The sequence below is a fragment of the Bombyx mori genome, chromosome 27, assembly GCF_030269925.1.
Source record: "Bombyx mori chromosome 27, ASM3026992v2".
In the NCBI taxonomy this organism is placed as follows: Eukaryota; Metazoa; Arthropoda; class Insecta; order Lepidoptera; family Bombycidae; genus Bombyx; species Bombyx mori.
The window spans coordinates 9,222,279-9,244,474 of record NC_085133.1 but is presented as its reverse complement, the minus strand read 5'-3'; the positions used below and the strand labels follow the sequence as shown (position 1 = coordinate 9,244,474).

At 38.1% G+C, this 22,196-nt stretch overlaps 1 protein-coding gene and 3 non-coding genes across 6 annotated transcripts in view; 3 read left to right on the top strand and 1 right to left on the bottom strand.

Annotated features, from left to right (window-relative positions):
• The window catches only part of LOC101747210 (chloride channel protein 2), an 80,421-nt gene that overhangs the window by 45,757 nt on the left and 12,468 nt on the right, over window positions 1-22,196 (top strand). For 2 of the 3 annotated variants that reach the window (XM_021348493.3, XM_021348492.3), the window contains 13 exons: window positions 7,408-7,570; window positions 8,546-8,668; window positions 9,678-9,806; window positions 10,459-10,592; window positions 11,702-11,858; window positions 12,576-12,664; window positions 13,116-13,237; window positions 14,154-14,255; window positions 14,911-15,013; window positions 15,656-15,784; window positions 17,498-17,660; window positions 18,708-18,799; window positions 20,010-20,148. In XM_021348493.3, coding sequence (XP_021204168.1) covers window positions 7,408-7,570; window positions 8,546-8,668; window positions 9,678-9,806; window positions 10,459-10,592; window positions 11,702-11,858; window positions 12,576-12,664; window positions 13,116-13,237; window positions 14,154-14,255; window positions 14,911-15,013; window positions 15,656-15,784; window positions 17,498-17,660; window positions 18,708-18,799; window positions 20,010-20,148 — 1,645 coding nt within the window. Of the gene's footprint in view, window positions 1-4,656; window positions 4,725-7,407; window positions 7,571-8,545; window positions 8,669-9,677; window positions 9,807-10,458; window positions 10,593-11,701; window positions 11,859-12,575; window positions 12,665-13,115; window positions 13,238-14,153; window positions 14,256-14,910; window positions 15,014-15,655; window positions 15,785-17,497; window positions 17,661-18,707; window positions 18,800-20,009; window positions 20,149-22,196 lie in introns of those variants that run through there. The other variant, XM_021348494.3, reaches the window with a different exon arrangement.
• Window positions 16,548-16,629, top strand: TRNAS-GCU (transfer RNA serine (anticodon GCU)). The gene has a single exon. It is a non-coding gene; the product is annotated as a tRNA-Ser (tRNA).
• On the top strand, window positions 20,720-20,801 carry TRNAS-GCU (transfer RNA serine (anticodon GCU)). The gene has a single exon. It is a non-coding gene; the product is annotated as a tRNA-Ser (tRNA).
• Window positions 21,388-21,469, bottom strand: TRNAS-GCU (transfer RNA serine (anticodon GCU)). Its single transcript has one exon. It is a non-coding gene; the product is annotated as a tRNA-Ser (tRNA).

The window sequence follows — 22,196 nt, the reverse complement described above, 5'->3', positions numbered from 1 at the left end:
ACGTAAATACGCCACCCACCTTGAGATATAAGTTCCAAGGGCTCAGTATAGTTACACGGCTGTCCCACCCTTCAAACCGAAACGCATTACTGCTTCACGGCAGAAATGGGCGGGGTGGTGGTACCTACCCGTGCGAACTCACAAGAGGTCCTACCACCAGTAGATTAAAAAGAACTTGGATTATTTACTTCTTAATCCTCGTTATTGTGATAATCGCTGTAATTGTAGTAAAGTAATGGAATGTTTGTTTGAGTTCGTATGTACATTACTACGCGTGTTCGAAACAAATGATTGAATTTAATATAAAAACAATTGAAAGTTCTAATTGAGTTCGTACAATGACATCCCCTTCGAAGATGACCTAAATCGTTAGAGGTATCAATAGACCCATGCAATTGATTCTTGATTCGGGGCCTTATTTTCTGGATAATTCGAATACCTTAATTAACCTTCGATATAGATTCAATGTTTACTTTTTATCTAAACGCTTCGAAGGATTTAAGAGATTACATTAAGTGCTGTAAATTCAGTTAATCCTATCTCATATATGCTCTCTTCGTTGTTTGAGATAGCCGTTATTAAGATAGTGGGGTAAACCGCACGAAATAGTCGCTTAAATATTGATTTTGGAGCTTACGAAATTTGTGGGTTTTTATTTGCACATACAATAGAGGAATTTTATTTGACCCAGTGAAAACGCTGCGCACAGACTGCAAAATGACTTCTGTGCCCGTTTTTTATCTATCTATCTATATATATAAAAATGAATTGCTGTTCGTTAGTCTCGCTAAAACTCGAGAACGGATTATTTGTGGAAGTCCAGAGAAGGTTTAAAAGGTAGATAAACATGAAAATGCTCGGAATGAAATAAAAATAACAATTTTGTTTTTCCTTTGATGTTTTTTTTTTATTGCCTAGGTATGTGGACGAGCTCACAGCCCACCTGGTGTTAAGTGGTTACTGGAACCCATAGACATCTACAACGTAAATGCGCCACACACCTTGAGATATAGGTTCAAAGATCTCAGTAAAGTAACGACGGCTGCCCCACCCTTCAAACCGAAACGCATTACTGCTTCACGGCAGAAATGGGTGGGGTGGTGGTACCTACCCGTGCGGACTCACAAGAGGTCCTACCACCAGTAAATGTGTCCCCTTTTGTTTGTTTTAAGTTTATTTTATACAAAAGTTTAGGTATTTTATTTGTCGATTGAGGCACTACGAAGTCTGCCGGGTCAGCTAGTAATTAAATATATCTTTGTTTAGTTTCTGAATGTCAAAATGTGAGCGAGCGACGTCCGCCATGACACTTTTTCTCTTTCAAATCCAGTCGCCAAATCCAACGCATCAATTTTATATTTCTCTTATATTAAGTCTTTAATTTGTCATATAAAGGTACAATAAATATCTCAAAACAATAAATACAGTCCAAGCTCGTTCGACGTTCGAAAATTGAACAATGTTCCTTCTGAACGGCTGTGGCATAGACAAGCTTGTAGCGAATTGGTTGCTTTGAAATAATGGCTAATTTTTTATACGAACAATGTATCTCGCCCTAGAAATGACATTATGAGAGTGCTCTATGCGCGCACATACAATCAGAGCTCAAATTAGGAATTTAGGTAGGACATAATGTGAGGAGGCTTTTAGTATGGACGTATACGGAAGCTTGTGGAGCTTGCAGACCGAAATGGTCTTTGTTTAGAAACAAACAGAACGTCTTGTGAGTCTTCACGGTTAAGTACCGTCACCCTGCCTAAATCTGCCTTGAAGCAGTAATGCGTTTCGGTTTGAAGGGCGGGGCAACTATACTGAGATCTTAGAACTCATGGCAGAGGTGGGTGCGGGCATTTACGTTGTAAATGTCTATGGGCTCCGGTAACCTCTTAACACCAGGTGGACCATACACTCGTACACCCATCTAAGCAATAAAAAAAAACAACGTGATGGTAGAAGCAAAAAAGCCTAAGCTTAAATTTTGCTAACCAAAAAAACCTGTAAATATAGAAAAAAAATACATTGTTCACTTACCTATATTATCGGAAGGTTTACTTTGGCATAAATTAAACAAAAAAAAACTTGCAATAAGTTCATGATCTCAACCATATTAGTGAGGTAGGTCAAGAAGACAGTTAATTAAACCAGATTTCTTTAATGCATGTTTATATTCTGGGGTCACCCTTGAAACAAAACAATAAATTTGTTAAATATATATATTTGGATACGTTTGGAACATACTTTTCCCCGTCGAACCGGTAATAATATATTTTGACTGGCTTGACAATGAAAATTTCAAGATCGTGAAGGCTTAAAGTCATGTGACGGTGATTATTTTGTACGATGCGCGATGTAAACTAGATGCTTGCCTTACACCAAATGATTAACCTTGTCTTTTAGTTTTCTTCTATCGTTCTCGCCTTTGTTTAGTCTTAAGCTTTTTTAATACGCTTTTATTAGCGTCAGACGTATGTGTGTTAGCATATAACGGAATCTTTGAACATGATTTTGACCCCCTTCAAAACGTCTGATTAACTCGAAATTTGGAATACTTATTAAGGACCGATGACAATTCAATATTTAAAAAAAAAAAAATTCAACTAAAAAAAATTATTTTATTGTAAAAAAAGCGTGGTGTGCATGATATCAATCGTTATAAATATTTTATAAACAGATAAGAGTAGAAGGATTATTTTGATAATATCCTGAAAAGCACTATTTTTAATTCAAATTTATTAGAAAAAATATATATTTCTTAGTTGGATTTTCTATAAAAGCGTATTTTTTTAGTTATTTTAAACTATATTTTTTTATTGCCTTTGTAGGCAGCCGAGCATATGGCCCACCTGATGGTGAGTGGTTACCGTCACTCATGGACGTCAACAATCCCAGGGGCAGAGCCAAGCCGCTGCCGTCCAACCTTCGATGTCTTTTGATAATTCAAATTGAACTCATCAGAACCTGCTACTTGGAATATGAAAAGTCGTTATCCTTAACACCGCTTACAAAATAAAACCCGGTCCGCCAATAAATAACTCGGTCGGGCTAGCCTTTTTGTTTACAACTAATGCCGATTGTTTTCCCTACCTAAGCTGATAGCCTTGACAGGCCATATCAGCGTAACCTTAAGTAGTAGGTGAGCTCACGGAGCTCAAACTGGAGTGTTGCTAACACTTACCCTAGCAAGGGTAGTGCTTCGTAGAATCTACCACCGGATCGGAAACGCTACTCGCTGAGAAGATCCGACGAGAAATTCAGTCGGCCTAATACCGATTTTGTGTTCAGACCTTATATATGCCTGTCCATTGAAGGCAGGCGCTCTAGCAAGATGGCACTCTCTTAAGTTATTTATCTAATAATTTATGAGAAACTATGAATATCACTAAAAATTTACGTATTTTCGTTATTTCATTTTTTTCGTTTAATCATTGTTTCAATATCTTGTCATGTGCAAACAACACTTATGGAAACAATGAGGTTAATTTAGCCGAAGTAGCCTCGACTCTTACGGTTATTTATTTGGCCTCAACGCATACTAAGCGTGGACATAAGTTTGGCAACTTTTCTGGGAGCTCCGGAAAACATTCTGCATAAATGTTCGTATAAGACCTCGCGAACTGCCGGAAACGGAGTGGATCCTTCAACTTCTTCAAACGTATTTTTGTTTTTGTATTCGTCTAGTTTGCTCAAAGTGTTGATTTTCGAATTGATAGCGATCGCACAGATAAAGCTCTCGATTTCATCTTAATCGTCGATTAAGATGAAGAGTTCGACTTGCGAACTAGCCCATAGATACAACTCACTCAGTTTTTCGCCAGATCCTCTCAGATCTGGATCGTGATTCCTATTTGATGATAGATTCAGACAAGCACTGACCGCTCTTGCTGGGACCAATGGTTAGGTAGGGAAAAAATAGTAACAATTGACTTCAAAAACTAGATGGGCACGAAACACCGTTATATAAAATAAATATTCACATATTATTTTCATTAATTAATATATTATTATATGTATTATTGTAATTTACACTCAAGGGAGAAGCGCGCGAATACTTTGAATTATTTTGAAACAGAAATATGTAATGGTACCTCTTCGCGCGGACTTATTACACGCCCTATCAACGATAAAATTAGCCCGAATCGTGGGAGCCAGCATCGGGAAAATTTTGGGAGATGAGAATTTAGTTTGAAAGAAATATCCCTACTGCGAGAGATACAGTACAAGAATGAAGTAGCAGCGGTTAAAGGCTAAGATATATCCATATTCTTAATGTATAGTGAAATAGACTATATTCAGTGAAGAATCTGACTTTGAGTCTGACTGATACTATGAGTATTATTTTTATATACTGGGTTAGGAGACCGCTTCCGAAAATTGCAAGTAATTTTAGGTAGTTGTAGCAATACGTTTGATACGTACTCAATCCTTAAATTAATAATTTGAAAATGGTGCTGTGGGAACTGATTCCAGGAAAAAATATCACATGAGAAAAATTTTTAGAAGAATCAAAAAGAGAATTAATTACCTCGCTGAAACAAGACTCTTCCCAATATTATCTTAAACAAACAGACCACTGTATGATAATCTGATATCTTCAACAAACACGACAATTATTCAAGGGTATTTTAAGCTAATTAGGTTTTCAGTAGTACTCTTACTTTCTACGATGCCGCATGATTAATAAAATGGAAGAGGAGGAAGTTATTGAACGAGGAAAGAGAGTAGTGGTACGTAAGAGACTTAGGGAGTGACCAAATTAAAATGAACTTCGTTTTCAAGTATTATTAATTGTCTTGTATATTATGTTTATTTCAAGGAGACATGTTTTTGTAACAGAACTCTGTAGGTCGGCTTTTTGTTGATGCCAATGGACAGATAAGTTCACCTTCTATCTGCGTGGTTGTTTAGTTAGTGTTTAGTTACCGGAATACACAGACATTGCCGGCGCCAACTCTGATTTTGTCGAAAATCTGGTTATAGTGTACGATGGTTATTCCACCTAATCAGTGGTGGATTTACACTAGGGGCAGTCGGGGCAAGTGCCCAGGGCGGCAAATTTTTTAGGGCGGCAAAACTTAAAAAAAATAATTTTTTTTTAGTCTTATCACAAGATTTCTCAATATAATTAATTAATTCTAATAATTAATAATTTCCTTTTTAATTGATAATTCAAGAAATTCAATTCGTCCATCATTTGTGAATTATAATTTTGCCACTTTTTTATAAAAATTAATAACCAAAATGATTTAATAAATTTATTTCCTTGGAGATTTAAAATCATAATCGGTTTTTATATTTTCTGTAATTAAAGAAACTTAATTAGTTTTTTTTAAAATGTAATATGATAATTATGAGTCACCTTAGTCAAAATTTATAATTGTTAGAAAAAAAAACTAATATTTATTTATATTTTTGCAATATATGACATATGATAAATTTTCCGCTATAAATTACTTATTTTAATTTTGAAAATTAAAATACATAAACTATAAGTTTATGTAAAATTCCAGTATTGGGGCGGATTTTTTTTCGGTGCCCAGGAGCGGCATTAAGTTTAAATCCGGCCCTGCACCTAACTGAAACACATTATCACTATATACATAGTATAAAACAAAGTCGCTTTCTCTGTCCCTAAATATGCTTAAATCTTTAAAACTACGGAACGGATTTTGATGCGGCTTTCTTTAATAGATAGAGTGATTAAAAAGGCAGGTTTATATGTATAATAACATCCATTAAATAGTGGAGAAATCAATAATAAATTATAGTTTCCGAAGCGAAGCGAGGGCGGGTCGCTAGTTGCTACTAAACTGAGACTGCATCGATACGGTATTTTCGAATGACTATAATTTCACCTCTATGCTCTACTATTACTTAGTCAATAAGGTTTAATTTCCGGTCGGATATTACTAATTTTTTAAATTATTCAGTAGTTCTGAACTACGTGGGGGTAATTCCAGAGAAAATACCAATGTTGTGCATTTGGAACTTGTATCGAAGCGAAAACTTCTTAGGGGCCGTTGTTATTTGAAGCCCGTTGAAACGGAGATGACATTCTAGTGACGCTTGAAAGAGACAAGCATATATCGTCTTCTCGCATTAAAACTGTATAATCTCAAAACTTACTAATTTTACATACAGAAGAGTGTTTTGAAGGTTTAACATGTGATATTTTTAATAATAATCATATTTGCAATATTATTTTTTTCTTTTTTACCAGTTACATTATCTGTCTTTTAAAGTAAGATAAAATTATGTATTAATTTTGTTAATAGTAGTCAAAACGTAGGTAAACTAAAAAAAAGTGTGTGTGTCCGCTCCGACGCACGACTGGAGTTTACTGGATATAAAAAATTAAACGAAACAATACGAGAAATAGTTATATATTACGACAACACGATACACTACAGATTATTAACAAATTAACGAGACACAAAACAAACGACTAACAAATATATGAAAATACAATAATGAGAGAAACGCGCGATCAGTACGAGGCTTTGTGGCGGACTGCCGGCGCAGCAGCCCGGCGTCACCTGCGATAACGCATTTCGTGTGACATGCGCAATCAGGCGCATAACGCATTTCGTGTGACATGCTAGTACGATTTTGGTCCCCATAATTTTCATACCCCGGGCCTATATATGTAAATCGATTCTAAAGGAGTAAACTCCAAAAAAAAAAAAAAACTAAAACTAAACTACGCTCTTTTGACAGTATTTATGTCAAAAATATTGGTAATACCAAATGATTCCGCATATTAACTGAATTTCGGATATTTTTCGATATTGTACACTTTTAATGCGAAAAGACGATATAGATTTTAGGTTGCGAGAGAAAGAGATAGAATACTTCTAAATATTTCACTTTTACCGCGTGTGAAATGCACTTTTTAGCTTCCACGCTCAGGTTATCTTTACTTCTATACTAATATTATAAAGAGGAAAGATTTGTTTGTTTGTATTGAACAGGCTCCGAAGCTACTGAACCGATTTGAAAAATTCTTTCACTGTTTGGAAGCTACAATATTCCCGAGTGACATAGGCTATAATATTTTTTGTAAAAAATTAGGGATCCTTACTCAAGCTCTAATAGTGTAACCCAAGATCTAAAAATTACCTAAAATATTCTTTACATCGCGTGCCCTGACTAAATATTGAACTATTATACTACTATACTGAAACTATTGATTATAGAATAAAATAATGTACTACGACTTTGTAGAACACATTATTATGTACAAAAAGTATCGCGACTGCATATGTCTAACTATTATAGTTATGCTGCAATAAATGTTCTTTTATTTTAAAACATAAAACAACGTCACATATCGTTGAAATTTTTGTTAAAGATCCGAGCGGAGCCGGAGCGGCTGCTAGTCAATATTAAACTGATTTATCAAATTTACAGATGTATGGTCGCTATCAACGCGACCTCAGCGAAGCGGCAAGAGAAGAAGCAAGGAGACTCCGTAGACTGCGCAAGAAGAGACGCAGAGACGACAAACTCCGACAAAAGGAGCTGGCGGCTACCGGGAAACCGCGACCCAGGGGGAAGTTCTTTAAAGTTTTAGGTAAAAGAAATCCTTGGTTTTCGGCAGTCTTAAACATTTTTTCTTTTTTATTGCTTAGACGGATCGACTAGCTCACAGCCCACCTGATGTTAAGTGGTTACTGGAGCCCATAGACATTTACAACGTAAATGCGCCACCCACTTTGAGATATGAGTTCTAAGGTCTCAGTATAGTTACAACGGCTGCCCAGCCCTTCAAACCGAAACGCATTACTGCTTCACGGCAGAAATAGACAGGGTGGTGGTACCCACCCGTGCGGACTCACAAGAGGTCCTACCACCAGTAATTACGCAAATTATAATTTTGCAGTTTTGGTTTTTATTACACGATGTTATTCCTTCACCGTGAAAGTCAATCGTGAACATTTGTTAAGTACGTATTTCATTAGAAAAATTGGTACCCGCCTGCGGGACACCGGTGCATCGCAAGATACGATTGCGCCGGACGCATTAACCTCTATCCTTTTGCATTATCCTTTAGGCCACGACGACTTACTTGCGTAATTGCTATACAATTGAGATATAGACAATTGTGTAGTGGCATTTGCTCCGTTAGTCATATAATATGAGTTAGACCGTGAGCTTGTTCATCATTCTATACAATAAAAAGCATACATTCATGTCAAGAATGGTGGTAGGACCTCTTGTGAGTCCGCACGGGTAGGTACCACTACCCCACCTATTTCTGCCGTGAAGCAGTAATGCGTTTCGGTTTGAAGGGCGGGGGAGCCGTTGTAACTATACTGAGACCTTAGAACTTATATCTCAAGGTGGGTGGCGCATTTACGTTGTAGATGTCTACGGGCTCCAGTAACCACTCAACACCAGGTGGGCTGTTAGCTCGTCCACCCATCTAAGCAATAAAAAAATAAAAATTTCTTTAATAGAAAAGTTTTTTTTTCGTTGTTTTTGTTTTGTTTTTGTTTTTGTTTCGTAAGTTTTTCGTTGGTTGTTATATTGTTAGTTTTGTCTGCAGGCTACATATGGAGACACACGTTCGCTCGTTTAGGCGAAGACTGGATCTTTCTCGCCGTTCTCGGTATAATCACGGCTATACTTAATTTCGCTATGGACAGAGGGATCGCTATCTGCAATAATGGTGAGTTATTTATCTTCTTCAGCTAAGGGGCCCGGTCAGCGTGATCGCACGACCTCGGGTGGGATTAGACGGATCTGTGGCGAGACAATACGGTAGACGCCTACAGAAAATCCAAATTCAATAGCTTATTTTTTCCCCTACCTAATCGTTAGTAGCCTAAGGAATTATAAGGGTAGGCAGCGGCTTGGCTCTGCCACTGGCATTGCTAAAAACATAAGCTAACTATTGTATGTATGTATGTATATATGTATGTATGTATGTATGTACATGTATATGTGATTTTGTATATATGTAGATATACTTTTTTTGTATGTATTCGTAACCTAATATAAATTTCATTGCACCTACCACTATTTACTCTACCTTTGGTTGACTGGTAGAGAATGCCTTAGGTATTAAGTCCGCCAATGTAAATTTTACATGAAGTGTAATAAATAAATAAATAAAACAAAGCAGTACTTGTAAAATAATGTAATTCGAATGACAAATTTGACCTTCTTTATTTATTATTTGAACAATGATTAAAAATGTAATGTTTATTTTTTTTCATCACACCGAATGGGATTCAGAGTAAGTAATCAATCTAAAGATGTCGACACTCAAACATATATACGATTTAAATGATCTATTGATAAGTCCAAAGGGAGGTAACTAACTAATAAAGCCAGCCAAGGTTCGACCAGTTTAGGCAAATGTGTTTTATTCCCGGTCATCGTTCTCGTCAAACCCGTCGCTTGCGACGAAGGGCTCGACGAGTAAATTAACCCACAGACACAGCCCACTGAGTTTCTCGCCGGATCTTCTCAGTGGGTCGCGTTTCCGAACCGATGGTAGATTCTGCGAAGTACAGCTCTTGCTAGGGTTCGTGTTAGCAACGTCGTTAGGTTTGAGCCTCGTGAGCTCACCTACTAGTTAAGGTTACGCTGAAATAGCCTCTGAAGGCTCTCAGCTTAGGTAGGAAAAAAATTATTCTGAAAGCACTGTGTTATTAAAACAACTAACTTCACAGCTCGCATGTGGATGTACAATGACCTGGCAACGTCCACGTTCAGTCAGTATGTGGCTTGGGTGTCTCTGCCCGTATGCCTGATACTATTCGCTGCTGGCTTCGTGCATATTGTTGCTGCACAGAGCATAGGTAAGTGACAACAGGACCATATATGCAATTGTTAGATCGACAAAAAAAAAATATTTTTTTTGTTAGAAACACATACGAGAATGTTCTTACATAGTGTTACCACTAAAGTTTATATTTGGTGTTGCATACTGCAATTTATTGTCGTTCCTAAATTATATCGAATTAAATTGCTTATTCGTACCAACTGGAGTTCGTTATATAATTAAAAGTTTTTCATTGACATTTTGAAAAAAAAAAACCGACTGTTCCATGATTTTTCAATGATATTTTTTTTATTTTATTTCTTTTTTCTTTATTGTACACACAGTTAATACAATACAATAATTGCGAAAAGTTATAAAATGGCGAGCTTAACTCATCTTACCGTTTTTAAAGAGGGAGAGCTCGACCAACGACCCAAAAAAATGGAAATTGATCGAAAGGCAGAGGAGAGAGATTTATAATTAAACTCTGTCTTTTAAAAAAAAAAAAACTACGACCGCTATTTTTTTATTGATTACACTAAAACTGGCAAAAATAATAAATTTAAATCGTTTGACAAACTGATTCATCTTTGCTTCTGTATTTATGTAAAAACGGATTCTAAATATAAAATGCTTCATTGCCGTAGAGCTCATAAAAATAATTAATTAATTAAAACATTCGGCGACAGGTTCAGGCATACCGGAAATGAAGACGATTCTCCGAGGTGTCCACCTAAAAGAATATTTGACCTTCAGAGCACTCATATCCAAGCTCATCGGTCTCACTGCCACATTAGGATCTGGTCTTCCACTAGGGAAAGAAGTAAGTAATAACATTTTACCACCAATATTGCAATATAATCTATACTAATATATAAATCTACAGTGGTTTTTACGGATGTTCCGTTATAACTACTGAACCATGCATCCGATTGAATTAAAACTTGGTATCCATGTAGAAAATACATGTACTTAATGGATAGGCTAATATTTATATGAGTGTTGGACTTCCTAATAATAATGAAAATAAATAATAATGTTAATTTTAAATGCCCAGCGAAAAGCGGGCGAGTGCGGCTTTTTTTTTTTTGGTCAGGAGGAAATCGCCGGACTTCCGCCCTCCACTGGGGACGGCGGGCGGAGCATGTCGGAGTCGAACCGACTAAAACCTCCTGTCGCTCAACAACCAACGTTCAAACCTCACATGAGACAGAACTCATGAAAAGGCAAAGGGGGGAAAGTGAAGTGTTTAGTGCGGAGCACATCTCTCCCATCACCCTCCCCCAAGGGGCGAGTGCGGCTAGTAGTTAATATAATTTCGTTCATTAATTGTAAATGATCTACTATATTATAGTACTTAGAAATCGTCAATGTCAAAGTTAATAATGAAGAATAATTTAAAATGAGATACTAATTAACATCCCAATGGAGCTTAAACTCACCACTTTAGAATAGCAATAGCGTAATCAAAGGATAAAGTGACAACTTTGAAAAATTCCCAAAGCTATATTACTCAACTGCTTGCAACAGTTTATTTGATTAGCCAAACTTAAGGAACCTTCCATTTTTTAACCGTTCTAATTAATAAAAAAGCAAAGGCATTTTTATTCGTGCTACATTATGTGCAGTGTTAAAAATGTCGCAAGAGTCGCATTTTTCTGCTACAAAACAGACATGTTTTAGTTGAATTTAAATTTTTCTATTTTTTTTTTTTATTATTACATATTAAATTTTATTATTATTAAATTGTCATCGGTCCTTAATAAGTATACCAAATTTCGAGTTAATCCGAAGTTTTGAAGGGGGTCAAAATCATGTTCAAAGATTCCGTTACATACTAACATACATACGTCTGAGGCTAATAAAAGCGTATTAATAAAATAGCGATAATTCCAAAGTGGGTTTGTTGCTCATCGATCTAATAATTCTTAGGGACCGTCAGTTCACATAGCCTCAATGGTGGCCACACTGCTCTCCAAGCTGGTGACCACCTTCCAAGGGATCTACAGCAACGAGTCTCGGAACAGCGAGATGTTGGCCGCAGCTTGTGCTGTCGGCGTGGCCTCGTGCTTTGCCGCACCTGTTGGCGGTAAGATTCGCGTTCTATAACTTTTGTTGGCCCAATTTTATTTATTGCTTAGATGGGTGGACGAGCTCACAGCCCACCTGGTGTTAAGTGGTTACTGGAACCCATTAGACATCTACAACGTAAATGCGCCACCCACCTTGAGATATAAGTTTTAAGGTCTCACGTATAATTACAACGGCTGCCCTACCCTTCAAACTGTAACGCATTACTGCTTCACGGCAGAAATAGGCAGGGTGGTGGTACCCACCCGCGCGGACTCACAAGAGGTCCTACCACCAGTAATTACGCAAATTATAATATTGCGGATTTCATTTCTATTACACGATGCTATTTCTTCACCGTGGAAGTCAATCGTGAAAAATTTTTGAGTACGTATTTCATTAGAAAAATTGGTACCCGCCTGAGATTCGAACGCCGGTGCATCGCTCAACACGAATGCACCGGACGTCTTATCCATTAGGCCACGACGACTTCAAATCATTTTATCTTACTTTAAAAGACAGATATTGTAACTGGTAATAATAAAAAATAAATGTTGCAACACGAAACAACATGACTCATGAGGCGTTCCATTTAAGGCTTGAAGTGCAAGCGAGAGCGCGCAACGAGCGACAAAGAGGCACAATCGGCCTTCGCGTTCGGCAGCGTCCTACGTCTGTCTCTCTCCTAACTATCGTCAGTAAACCGACTTTACAGACAACCGATTTTTTTTGGCAGGCGTGCTCTTCTCCATAGAAGTCACGACGACGTACTTCGCTGTGAGGAACTATTGGAGGGGATTCTTTGCGGCTTGCTGCGGGGCTATCGTAAGTAATAATTGACCAGATCAGTACCAACGGTCGGTTAATAAATGCGACTATACAAATTTGATTGGCCAGTATTCATGTAGAATAGGGATCGCGGCGCATAAAATAAAACTTCCACTGTTCCTCTTAGGAATAGAATAGAAATAGGCAGGGTGGTGGTACCCACCCGCGCGGACTCACAAGAGGTCCTACCACCAGTAAATACGCAAATTATAATATTGCGGATTTCATTTTTATTACACGATTTTATTTCCTGCACCGTGGAAATCAATCGTGAACATTTGTTGAGTACATATTTCATTAGAAAAATTGGTACCCGCCTGCGGGACTCGAACACCGGTGCATCGCTCAACACGAATGCACCGGACGTCTTATCCCTTAGGCCAGGAGGACTTAATTATTATTATTAGTAAATTAAGAAAATGCAATCCTGATTTTAAATTATTCGTAGATGTTCAGGCTTCTGTCGGTTTGGTCTGGCGCTATGCCGACTATCAAACCTCTGTTCCCAACGAACCTACCGCAGGACTTTCCTTTCGACCCCCAGGAGTTTGCCGTCTTCGTTCTTCTTGGGTAAGTTGCTGAAAGATCTTCTTTGTCCACTTTAGTGCTATAACCACTTACAATTTATTTTGAAATCAAAACAATAATGTAATGTTACAATAGATTAACGTATGCCAAAGATATGTTGGAGGTACAAAGAAATTAAAAGGGAAAAACAAAAGTAACTTCTAAAGACAGCAAAATAAAGAAAATTATCAAAATACTCTTAAACTAAACTAAAGCGAAACACTAAAATAAATTATATGGATTTGCGAATAAAGATTATGTTGGAATCAATACAAAATTAATATAATACGCTATCACAACAATACCAATTGAAGACATGAGTGGATGATAGGGTTAAGTACAATTTTTAAGATTTTTGAGTTTTACATTGAATGATGGTGTCATGTGCCTATAAACCATATTAGACCTTAAAACTCCGGGCTTAAAGGCTCTTTTAGAAATTGCATGTGATGAAGGAGTTATGTACGAAGAAAAAGTACAAGTAACATAAGCTTGTTGCCCGTTTCCTCAAAATTCTCAAGTCTTTTGAGAATCATATCGAGATCGAGGGACTGCTGATCAATAGCCTTTGCAGTAGGCACTTAGAGAGAAAAATAAAAAAATAAAAAAATGTAATGGTATAAAATGTATATAATGATAGTTAAGTGTTAGATTTTTTAAGTTACTAACATAGATTATAAGTAATTACTACTAACAAAATGTTATGGTTTAAAAAAAAAAACTGAAATAAAGTATTAATAATAATAATAATAATAAAATTAACAAATTGTATCATATCCCCTTCATCCACTCGTGTCTTCAAATATGATTCTCTTGGTCTCATCCAGTGATTCATAAACAAGATCCTTTTGTACGTTTTCCAATTCTCTCGAACCGTTATGTTACCTGTGCACATACAAATAAGTACCATTTTTGACAGTGTGGTGTGCGGTCTCTTAGCCTCGTTATGGATCTGGTTGCATCGGCAGTACGTTTTGTTTATGCGGAACACAAAAACCTTAAGCAACTTCTTGCAGAAGAAGTAAGTACCTAATGATATATTAAGATCCTAGGGGTTGAAGTGTCCGGCGGCTGTTCGCTTGACCTCCAGTGCGTAATCGAGACATTTTGGCGAGAAAGTCTGGAGCTAAATTGTGTGAAGTGTTTTAGTTTTGTTAATTTAGTGTACTTTCAGGTTTAAACGTGTAATAATAGTAGCTTATTATGAAAGTGCAAAAGTTCTTCCAAAAAGTCCACTGAAGTTTCAGTAAATACCGCCATTGCACTGAGAATTTTTCTTTCATCCCATCTAATCTCGTTAGATTTAATTTTAGTCCTAATTTATGACAGTCTCAAATAAATTAACTTCAACACAATTCAACACAAGAAAAAGAAAGAAGTTCATACCCGATTAATATAAAATTAAGGTTTTCTATGTGTCTTCGTGTATACAACTTAAGAGATAGATTACATTTCTATGGTATAGTCAAAGAATTGGGAGAATTTTTGTTACCAACGTCTTATGGGCTTTAATAACAAAATTGTAAAAAATAATGGCACCACTTTGAGACAAAAGTTTGAAGTGCATTATATGATGTAATTACCGTACACATAATTTAAAACCGAACTCATAACGGCAGAATGGCGGTAACTTACCCGTGCTGACCCATCTAGTAAGAACTTTAACTTGATTCCAGCCGTTTCATATATCCCGGCTTCATAACTCTGGCCGTGATGTCGATACTGTTCCCGCCAGGCATCGGGAAGTACATGGCAGCAGTTCTAGGGAATCAGGAACAGGTATTATGGCGCTTCTTAATAAACGACCAGAAGACGTATGAGAGGTATATTTAGGTCAATAATTCTCGCATTCTGGTGTCTAGATCATGACTATACCCAGACCTATTAGGAAATGTTAATATTAATAGGAAAATATCAAAGTTTTATTAGAGTTGGCCTGCACACGCAGTTTCTGACCGTCATAGCTTAGCAACACTCACCACCTTGCTCAGAATGTATTGCATACAAATGTACACTACTCAAAATAATCGGCAAGGAAGTAAAGGTTTGCTTTTTCCTAATATAACATTGTTTTCATTACAACGAATTTGGAATTTATTTTAGATCGGCACTTAAATGACGATAGCGAGTAGGAGCAAGTCTAGTACTGAGCACTAGTCAGAGATCTGTTTAGGGTGACAATGTGAAGCACGATTACGAACCAACGCGATCTAGATTTTCATTAATTCGAAGCGTAGTCCAAAATGTTTCGACTGACTAATATCGAAGAGTAAAATAATAATGATTTTGTTATAAAATGTGTGCTATTCATAAAATACTCAAATGGTACAAGTCACCAAACGGGCCTTAGGGTCACAATTTCTGGTATTGCAAATGAAATACGTTAATAGATCTTGTGCCAAACTCTTCTAAATTTTCCAGGTGCTGTCCCTTTTCGCGAACTTCACTTGGTCCGATGAGTTGACCGCGGAACAAGCCTCAATAGTGTCTCATTGGAGGACACCCGAAGTTGAATATTGGGGGTGCCTCATCATCTTCTTCTTTTCTATTGTGAGTTTTTTTGTTGTTTTGCTGGTGAAGAGATAAAAGCATCGTACTGGTTAAAGGCGTTGGGGAGACTTTCAATAGGGCGTCACGTTTTATAGCCCAGGAGTAGACGAGACAAATGTCTGGACGAGTGGTCGATATCTCTATTTAATTGTAAATTAAGTGAAGGTATAAAATAGGCTAGTATTTAAGGTCCAGTTAGTGCTTTTTCGAATGAACTATTAAGGAATCGGATGCAATAACAATGATAAATCTATTCATTAATAACCTAACGCGTAAAAATTAGTGAGCTTATAATAAAAACCATATCGGTCATTAGGGTTTTTCCTTCTAATTTGGTCAATTGATAAGTAATCAAGGAAACACAATATATATATATTTCAAGGTGTGTGGCGCATTTACATTGTAGATGTCTATGGGTTCCAGTAACCACTTAACACCAGATGGGTTGCGAGCTCGTCCACACAAATAGGCAATAAAATTAAAAAAAAAAATTTTAATCACGCTCTTTGCACCAATTTGTAACCATATTTGTGCATTTCTTTGCACCTGTTTTTTGATTCTCCCTCCATAGTATTAACACTTTTCCTATTTATTATCTATTTAAATGCTAAGTCTCTCTTTGCTAGTAATAAAATATATTTCTACATATTTATGTTTTTATTGCTAATAATACTCGAATTAAAATAGATCATAATTACAGTTGGGTAAATAAACTTTCTTTTTACTTGAAAAAATAGGTAATTTTTGAATGATGTTACAACATGACGAGGTGGCCGAGTGGTTAAGGCGTTGGACTGCTAATCCAATGTGCTCTGCACGCGTGGGTTCGAATCCCATCCTCGTCGGATGTTTTTGTTTGTTCAAATACACATAATAATCACATTAATTAACAATTATAGATATTATTAATTTAAAAAAATTACTGTAGTTGTTATAGTACAAAATAAAAAACAATGAAAATAATGAAAATGAAGTGGCTTATTTTTGTCATAATTATACGCCGTGAAATGATAATTAAGAAAACCCCAGATTGTGCGGTTATATTGTGAACTCAGATATTAAGATACGTTTTTTGCTACAGCAAATACATCCTTGACACGTGCGCATACGGTTCATCATGTGTTGGCATCGCACCACTTCTCTTGTATACCGTATATATCATCCACGATATTTTTTTTGCTAGGATGGGTGGACGAGCTCACAGCCCACCTGGTGTTAAGTGGTTACTGGAGCCCATAGACATCTACGACGTAAATGCGCCACCCACCCACCTTGAGACATAAGTTTTAAGGCTTTTTTTATTTAATTTTTTTATTGCTTAGATGGATGGACGAGCTCACAGTCCACCTGGTGTTAAGTGGTTCTGGAGCCCATAGACATTTACAACGTAAATGCGCCACCCACCTTGAGACATAATTTTTAAGATCTCAGTATAGTTACAACGCCTGCCCCACCTTTCGGATCGAAACGCATTACTGCTTCACGGCAGAAATAGGCAGGGCGGTGGTACCTACCCGCGCGGACTCACAAGAGGTTCTTCCACCAGTTATTACGCAAATTATAATTTTTGCGGGTTTGATTTTTATTACACGATGTTGTTCCCTCACCGTGGAAGTCAATCGTGAACATTTGTCTCAAGTATAGTTACAACGGCTGCCCCCCACCCTTCAAATTTGCACGATCCTTAAACAGAATCTATTCGTTGATTTCCAGTTCTTCCTGAGTATGGTCTCTTGCACTCTGCCAGTTCCGGCGGGCATTTTCGTGCCGGCTTTCAAAATGGGAGCTTCGTTGGGACGGTTCACGGGCGAAGTGATGCACTACTTCTGTCCGCTCGGCGTGGCTTATGGAGGACACATCCAGAAGATTCTACCAGGTACATCACTACATAGTATAAAACAAAGTCGCTTTCTTTGTCCCTATATCCTGTCCCTATGTATGCTTAAATCTTTAAAACTACGCAACGGATTTTGATGCCGTTTTAATAGATCGATTGATTAAAGAGGAAGGTATATATGTATAATAACATTAAATAGTGGAGAAATCAATAATAAATTACAGTTTCCGAAGCGAAGCGAGGGCGGGTCGCTAGTAGACATATAAGGTGGGGAAAAAAGTTTCTTTGCATTTCTTGAGAAAATTCACAATATTTTTTAATATAGTTATTCACTTTTAATGAGTTCCCAATATTTCGCTACTGCTGCAAGCGCCGTGACCGTCGATCAATAAGTGACCATAAAAAAATAATAATGTTTGTAATGTTTGTAACTATACTTGAGACCTCAGAACTTATATCTCAAGGTGGGTGGCGCATTTTCGTCGTAGATGTCTATGATCGCTCCAGTAACCACTTAACATCAGGTGGGCTGTGAGCTCGTACACCCATCTAAGCAATAAAAAAATTAAGAATTCAAATACGAATTTTAAGTTCCATTTCGAGAAAGCGGCACGACACGGCTAGAACCCTCTCATCGTGGCCGCCGGTAACTAATATAGGTATACATAACATTATTAATATACTTTTATGGTTTCCTGGTAAACCGTTTGTAGGTCTTAGGCTTGAACGGTTATAGGTATTGTTTCGGTTGATCTAATTGATAATTAAAATAATTTAGAAGTACGTTCGGAAATTCAAATCTGATAAGTGGCTTATGACGTCATGGTTGAAGGGGAAGTCCTCGATTTTCGAAATGAAATCAAAGTTGACATAAAAGATTTTGACGATTTTGTAATTACCACCACCACCACCGACCGTGAGATACAGGGTCGAATCCTTCGATTGAAGCGTGGATCCTTCAATGTGGAAGCCATTCGTGAATATGATTTGAGACATATTGAGGCATACTCGACGTCTTGTCTTTTGGGCCGCGATGACGTCACATGTGAAGGCGCGGGCTTTTATTATTATTTTTAAACCGATCAGGAGGGTACGCGGTCGTCGGAGCCGCGGCCTTCACCGGCGCCGTCACTCACACTGTCTCCACCATTGTCATAGTCAGCGAAATGACCGGGCAGGTAAGTGTTTCGTTGTCGTAAGCAAACCAGGGGTTGCAAACCCAGCTGTTCTCTCAGAATACGTCTAGGGTTGTCCCCGTTAACTCCCGATCCTGCGAACCGAATGGTAAACAGTCTACGTCGCCCAAAACACGTCCGTTCATGGTTCTGGTTGAACCGTGCCGGCCGTTGTCGTGGCTGCTGGAAATTGCATACCCGATCCTGTAGACCGATGGTAAACAGTCGACGTCGCCCAAAACACGTCATCACGGATCCTCCCGATCCATTAACGGTGCTTTTAGGTACCACAAGCACCGGTCACCGTCCTCGTTGAACCCGTCGCTTGCAATGACGCTCTCGGCGAGTAAATTAACCCACAGATACAGCCCACTGAGCTTCTCGCCGGATCTTCTCAGTGGGTTGCATTTCCGATTTGGTGGTAGATTCTCCGAAGCACTGCTCTTACTAGGGCCAGTGTTAGCATCACCCCGGTTTGAGCCCCGTGAGCTCACCTACTAATTCGGTGAATAGAATAACCCCTCGAGGTTACTAGAATAGGTAGGGAAAAAAACCCGTTAAGTAGTCACTTGGACTTTCTGTCTTTTATTGCAACTGTAATTACTAACTGTTTTTAGAAATTTGGGTGGTGACAACCCTAGATGTACTTAAAAAATAAAAAATATTTATGGTATAAAATACTATCATAGTATAAATCAAATCAAATCAAAAAAAAAATAGATTTTCTATCACATATAATTTTTCTAGTTTGTTTACCTTGATTGCTTTTAATGCTTAAATAGATGAACGAGCTGTTACTGGAATCCATAGACATCAAATTTCCTAGGTCGAATCCTCAATTGTATAGTGTAACGCATTGTCTCATCCTGTAAATTGGAGTGCAAGACTGCTTCGCGCTAGAAAAGGCCCGACAGTAATACCAATCCAGGTGGGCCTATAATACTTACTCAATGCTAACATAGTTATATTTAATGAATACCATTTGTTCTGTGACAAATAGTAACAAGACGTTTTAAAATCATCAATCACAAACATTCACGTCAAATCAAACACGCAGTCACAACGCGTGACGTCATATGTGGCTAAACGCTTTCATATTAAGCCTATCGTATTTTGGCCCCAAATGACGTCACATGTAAGATGCGCTTAGCAAAGTATGGTAAAATTTGCTACGATTTTGAACTTTAGTATCATGTTGGGTACGAATTTCAAGGTAACTCATCTCCTTGGCATAATGGCGGCGGTTTTGGCGGCAAATGCAGTAGCGGCTCTGCTTGGACCTTCCTGCTTCGACAGTATCATCCTCATCAAGAAGCTACCCTACCTGCCCGATCTGCTTTCCTCTGCTAGTCGTGAGTATAGTTTTCCCTAAGTAGCCTAAGGGGTTATTCCAGCTACGCCCGGATGAGTAGGTGAGCTCACGGGCTCAACCTGAGAGAATTTGCTAACACTAGCCCTAGCAAGAGCAGTGCTTCGCAGAGTCTACCACCGGATCGGAAACGCGTCCCACTGAGAAGATCCGGCCAGAAACCCTGGCTTGAAAGTACAGTATACTAGTTACAAATACCTCAAAATAACCAGCCTCAGCATTTTTCACCTTGACCCTTGAAACCACCGCAGTCCATCTTGAGATATTAGGTCGACCTCTCGAATAGTATAGTCTGTTTCAACCTTCTAACCTAATTGCTTTACGGCAAAATAGAATCCGACCTCATGTCTCAAGTGGGTCGAGTTCACGTGTGCCCCGCTAACCATTTATCATCACGTGGCCTGTGAACGTATACTTGCCAACTATAATTTGCATATATATCTTTAAATATTAACACATGTGCATATTATTTATTTAATGCACATAAATAATTATTATTATGAATTCGTAAATAAAATGTCGTTGTTATCGTCTGTTTCGCTGCTTAAAGACAAGACGAGGTGGCCGAGTGGTTAAGGCGTTGGACTGCTAATCCAATGTGCTCTGCACGCGTGGGTTCGAATCCCATCCTCGTCGAATGTTTTTGTAAAAATGTAATATTTTAGGGGTCATGAAAATACGTGAAAACTCCTGACTATTTCTGCCACGAAGCAATCAGGAATAGGTATTTGGGCTATAGGAAAAACAAAAACCCGTTTAGAAGAGTTACAGCCTTTATTGGAGTTCATTTTCTCCCAACGTTTCAGAGGTCTTTGAGCCTCCTAGAAATTAACTCTAAGAGTTTCCATTTCCTTCTGTCTCCTGCGTTCCTCCAGTTAAGACCTGCAGTTGACTTTAGTTATTTGCCTTTGTCGTTTCATCCCTTGCATCTTTCCCTTTTTCTTTTGCCATCACCAGTACCATCAGGTGGGGTCTTACATAGAGAGGTGTGTGCTAGTCACACCCAATCAAGACTAGCTTAATTTTATCTACACCAAAAACAATACATAGGCTAACGATTTAATTAAACATGTGTGTCTAGCTAATTCTTTGGCAGGCTAAATCCACTGTCACATAAGTAACTTTTTCCTTTTCATGAATTGCATATTAAACAATATTTTTCATTTTATGTCATCAAAGCAAGAAGAAACTAATACTAAATTTTAATTAAACCAAAAACATCCGACGAGGATGGGATTCGAACCCACGCGTGCAGAGCACATTGGATTAGCAGTCCAACGCCTTAACCACTCGGCCACCTCGTCTTGTACGGGAAACGTGCTAATAATGCACCCATTTAAATTAACATCTTTTCCAACACAACTGTTCAAATAAAACTAATGAAAATTATGCGAACTATTCAAGCAATTGATCTAATATGATAGGCCACAACATGAACCTTGGTACCGACCGATTTTTTCTTCCCTACCTATACGCTGGTAGCTAAGGGGCTATTCCAACTTCGCCCGGAACAATAGATGAGCTCACGGGCTCAACCTGAGAGAATTACTGGTGGTACGACCTCTTGTGAGTCCGCACGTGTAGGTACCACCGCCCTACCTATTTCTGCCGTGAAGCAGTAATGCGCTTCGGTGCTCGGTTGCTTAGATGGGTGGACGAGCTCACAGCCCACCTGGTGTTAACTGGTTACCGGAGCCCATAGACATCTACAACGTAAATGCGCCACCCACCTTGAGATATAAGTTCCAAGGTCTCAAGTATAGTTACAACGGCTGCCCCACCCCTCAAACCGAAACGCATTACTCCTTCTCGGCAGAAATAGGCGAGGTGGTGGTACCTACCAATGCGGACTCACAAGAGGTCCCACCACCAGTAATTACGCAAATTATAATTTTGCGGGTTTGATTTTTATTACACGGTTATTATTCCTTCACCGTGGAAGTCAATCGTAAACATTTAGTACGTATTTCATTAGAAAAATTGGTACCCCGCCTGCGGGATTGGAACACTGTTACATCGCTAGGTACGAAT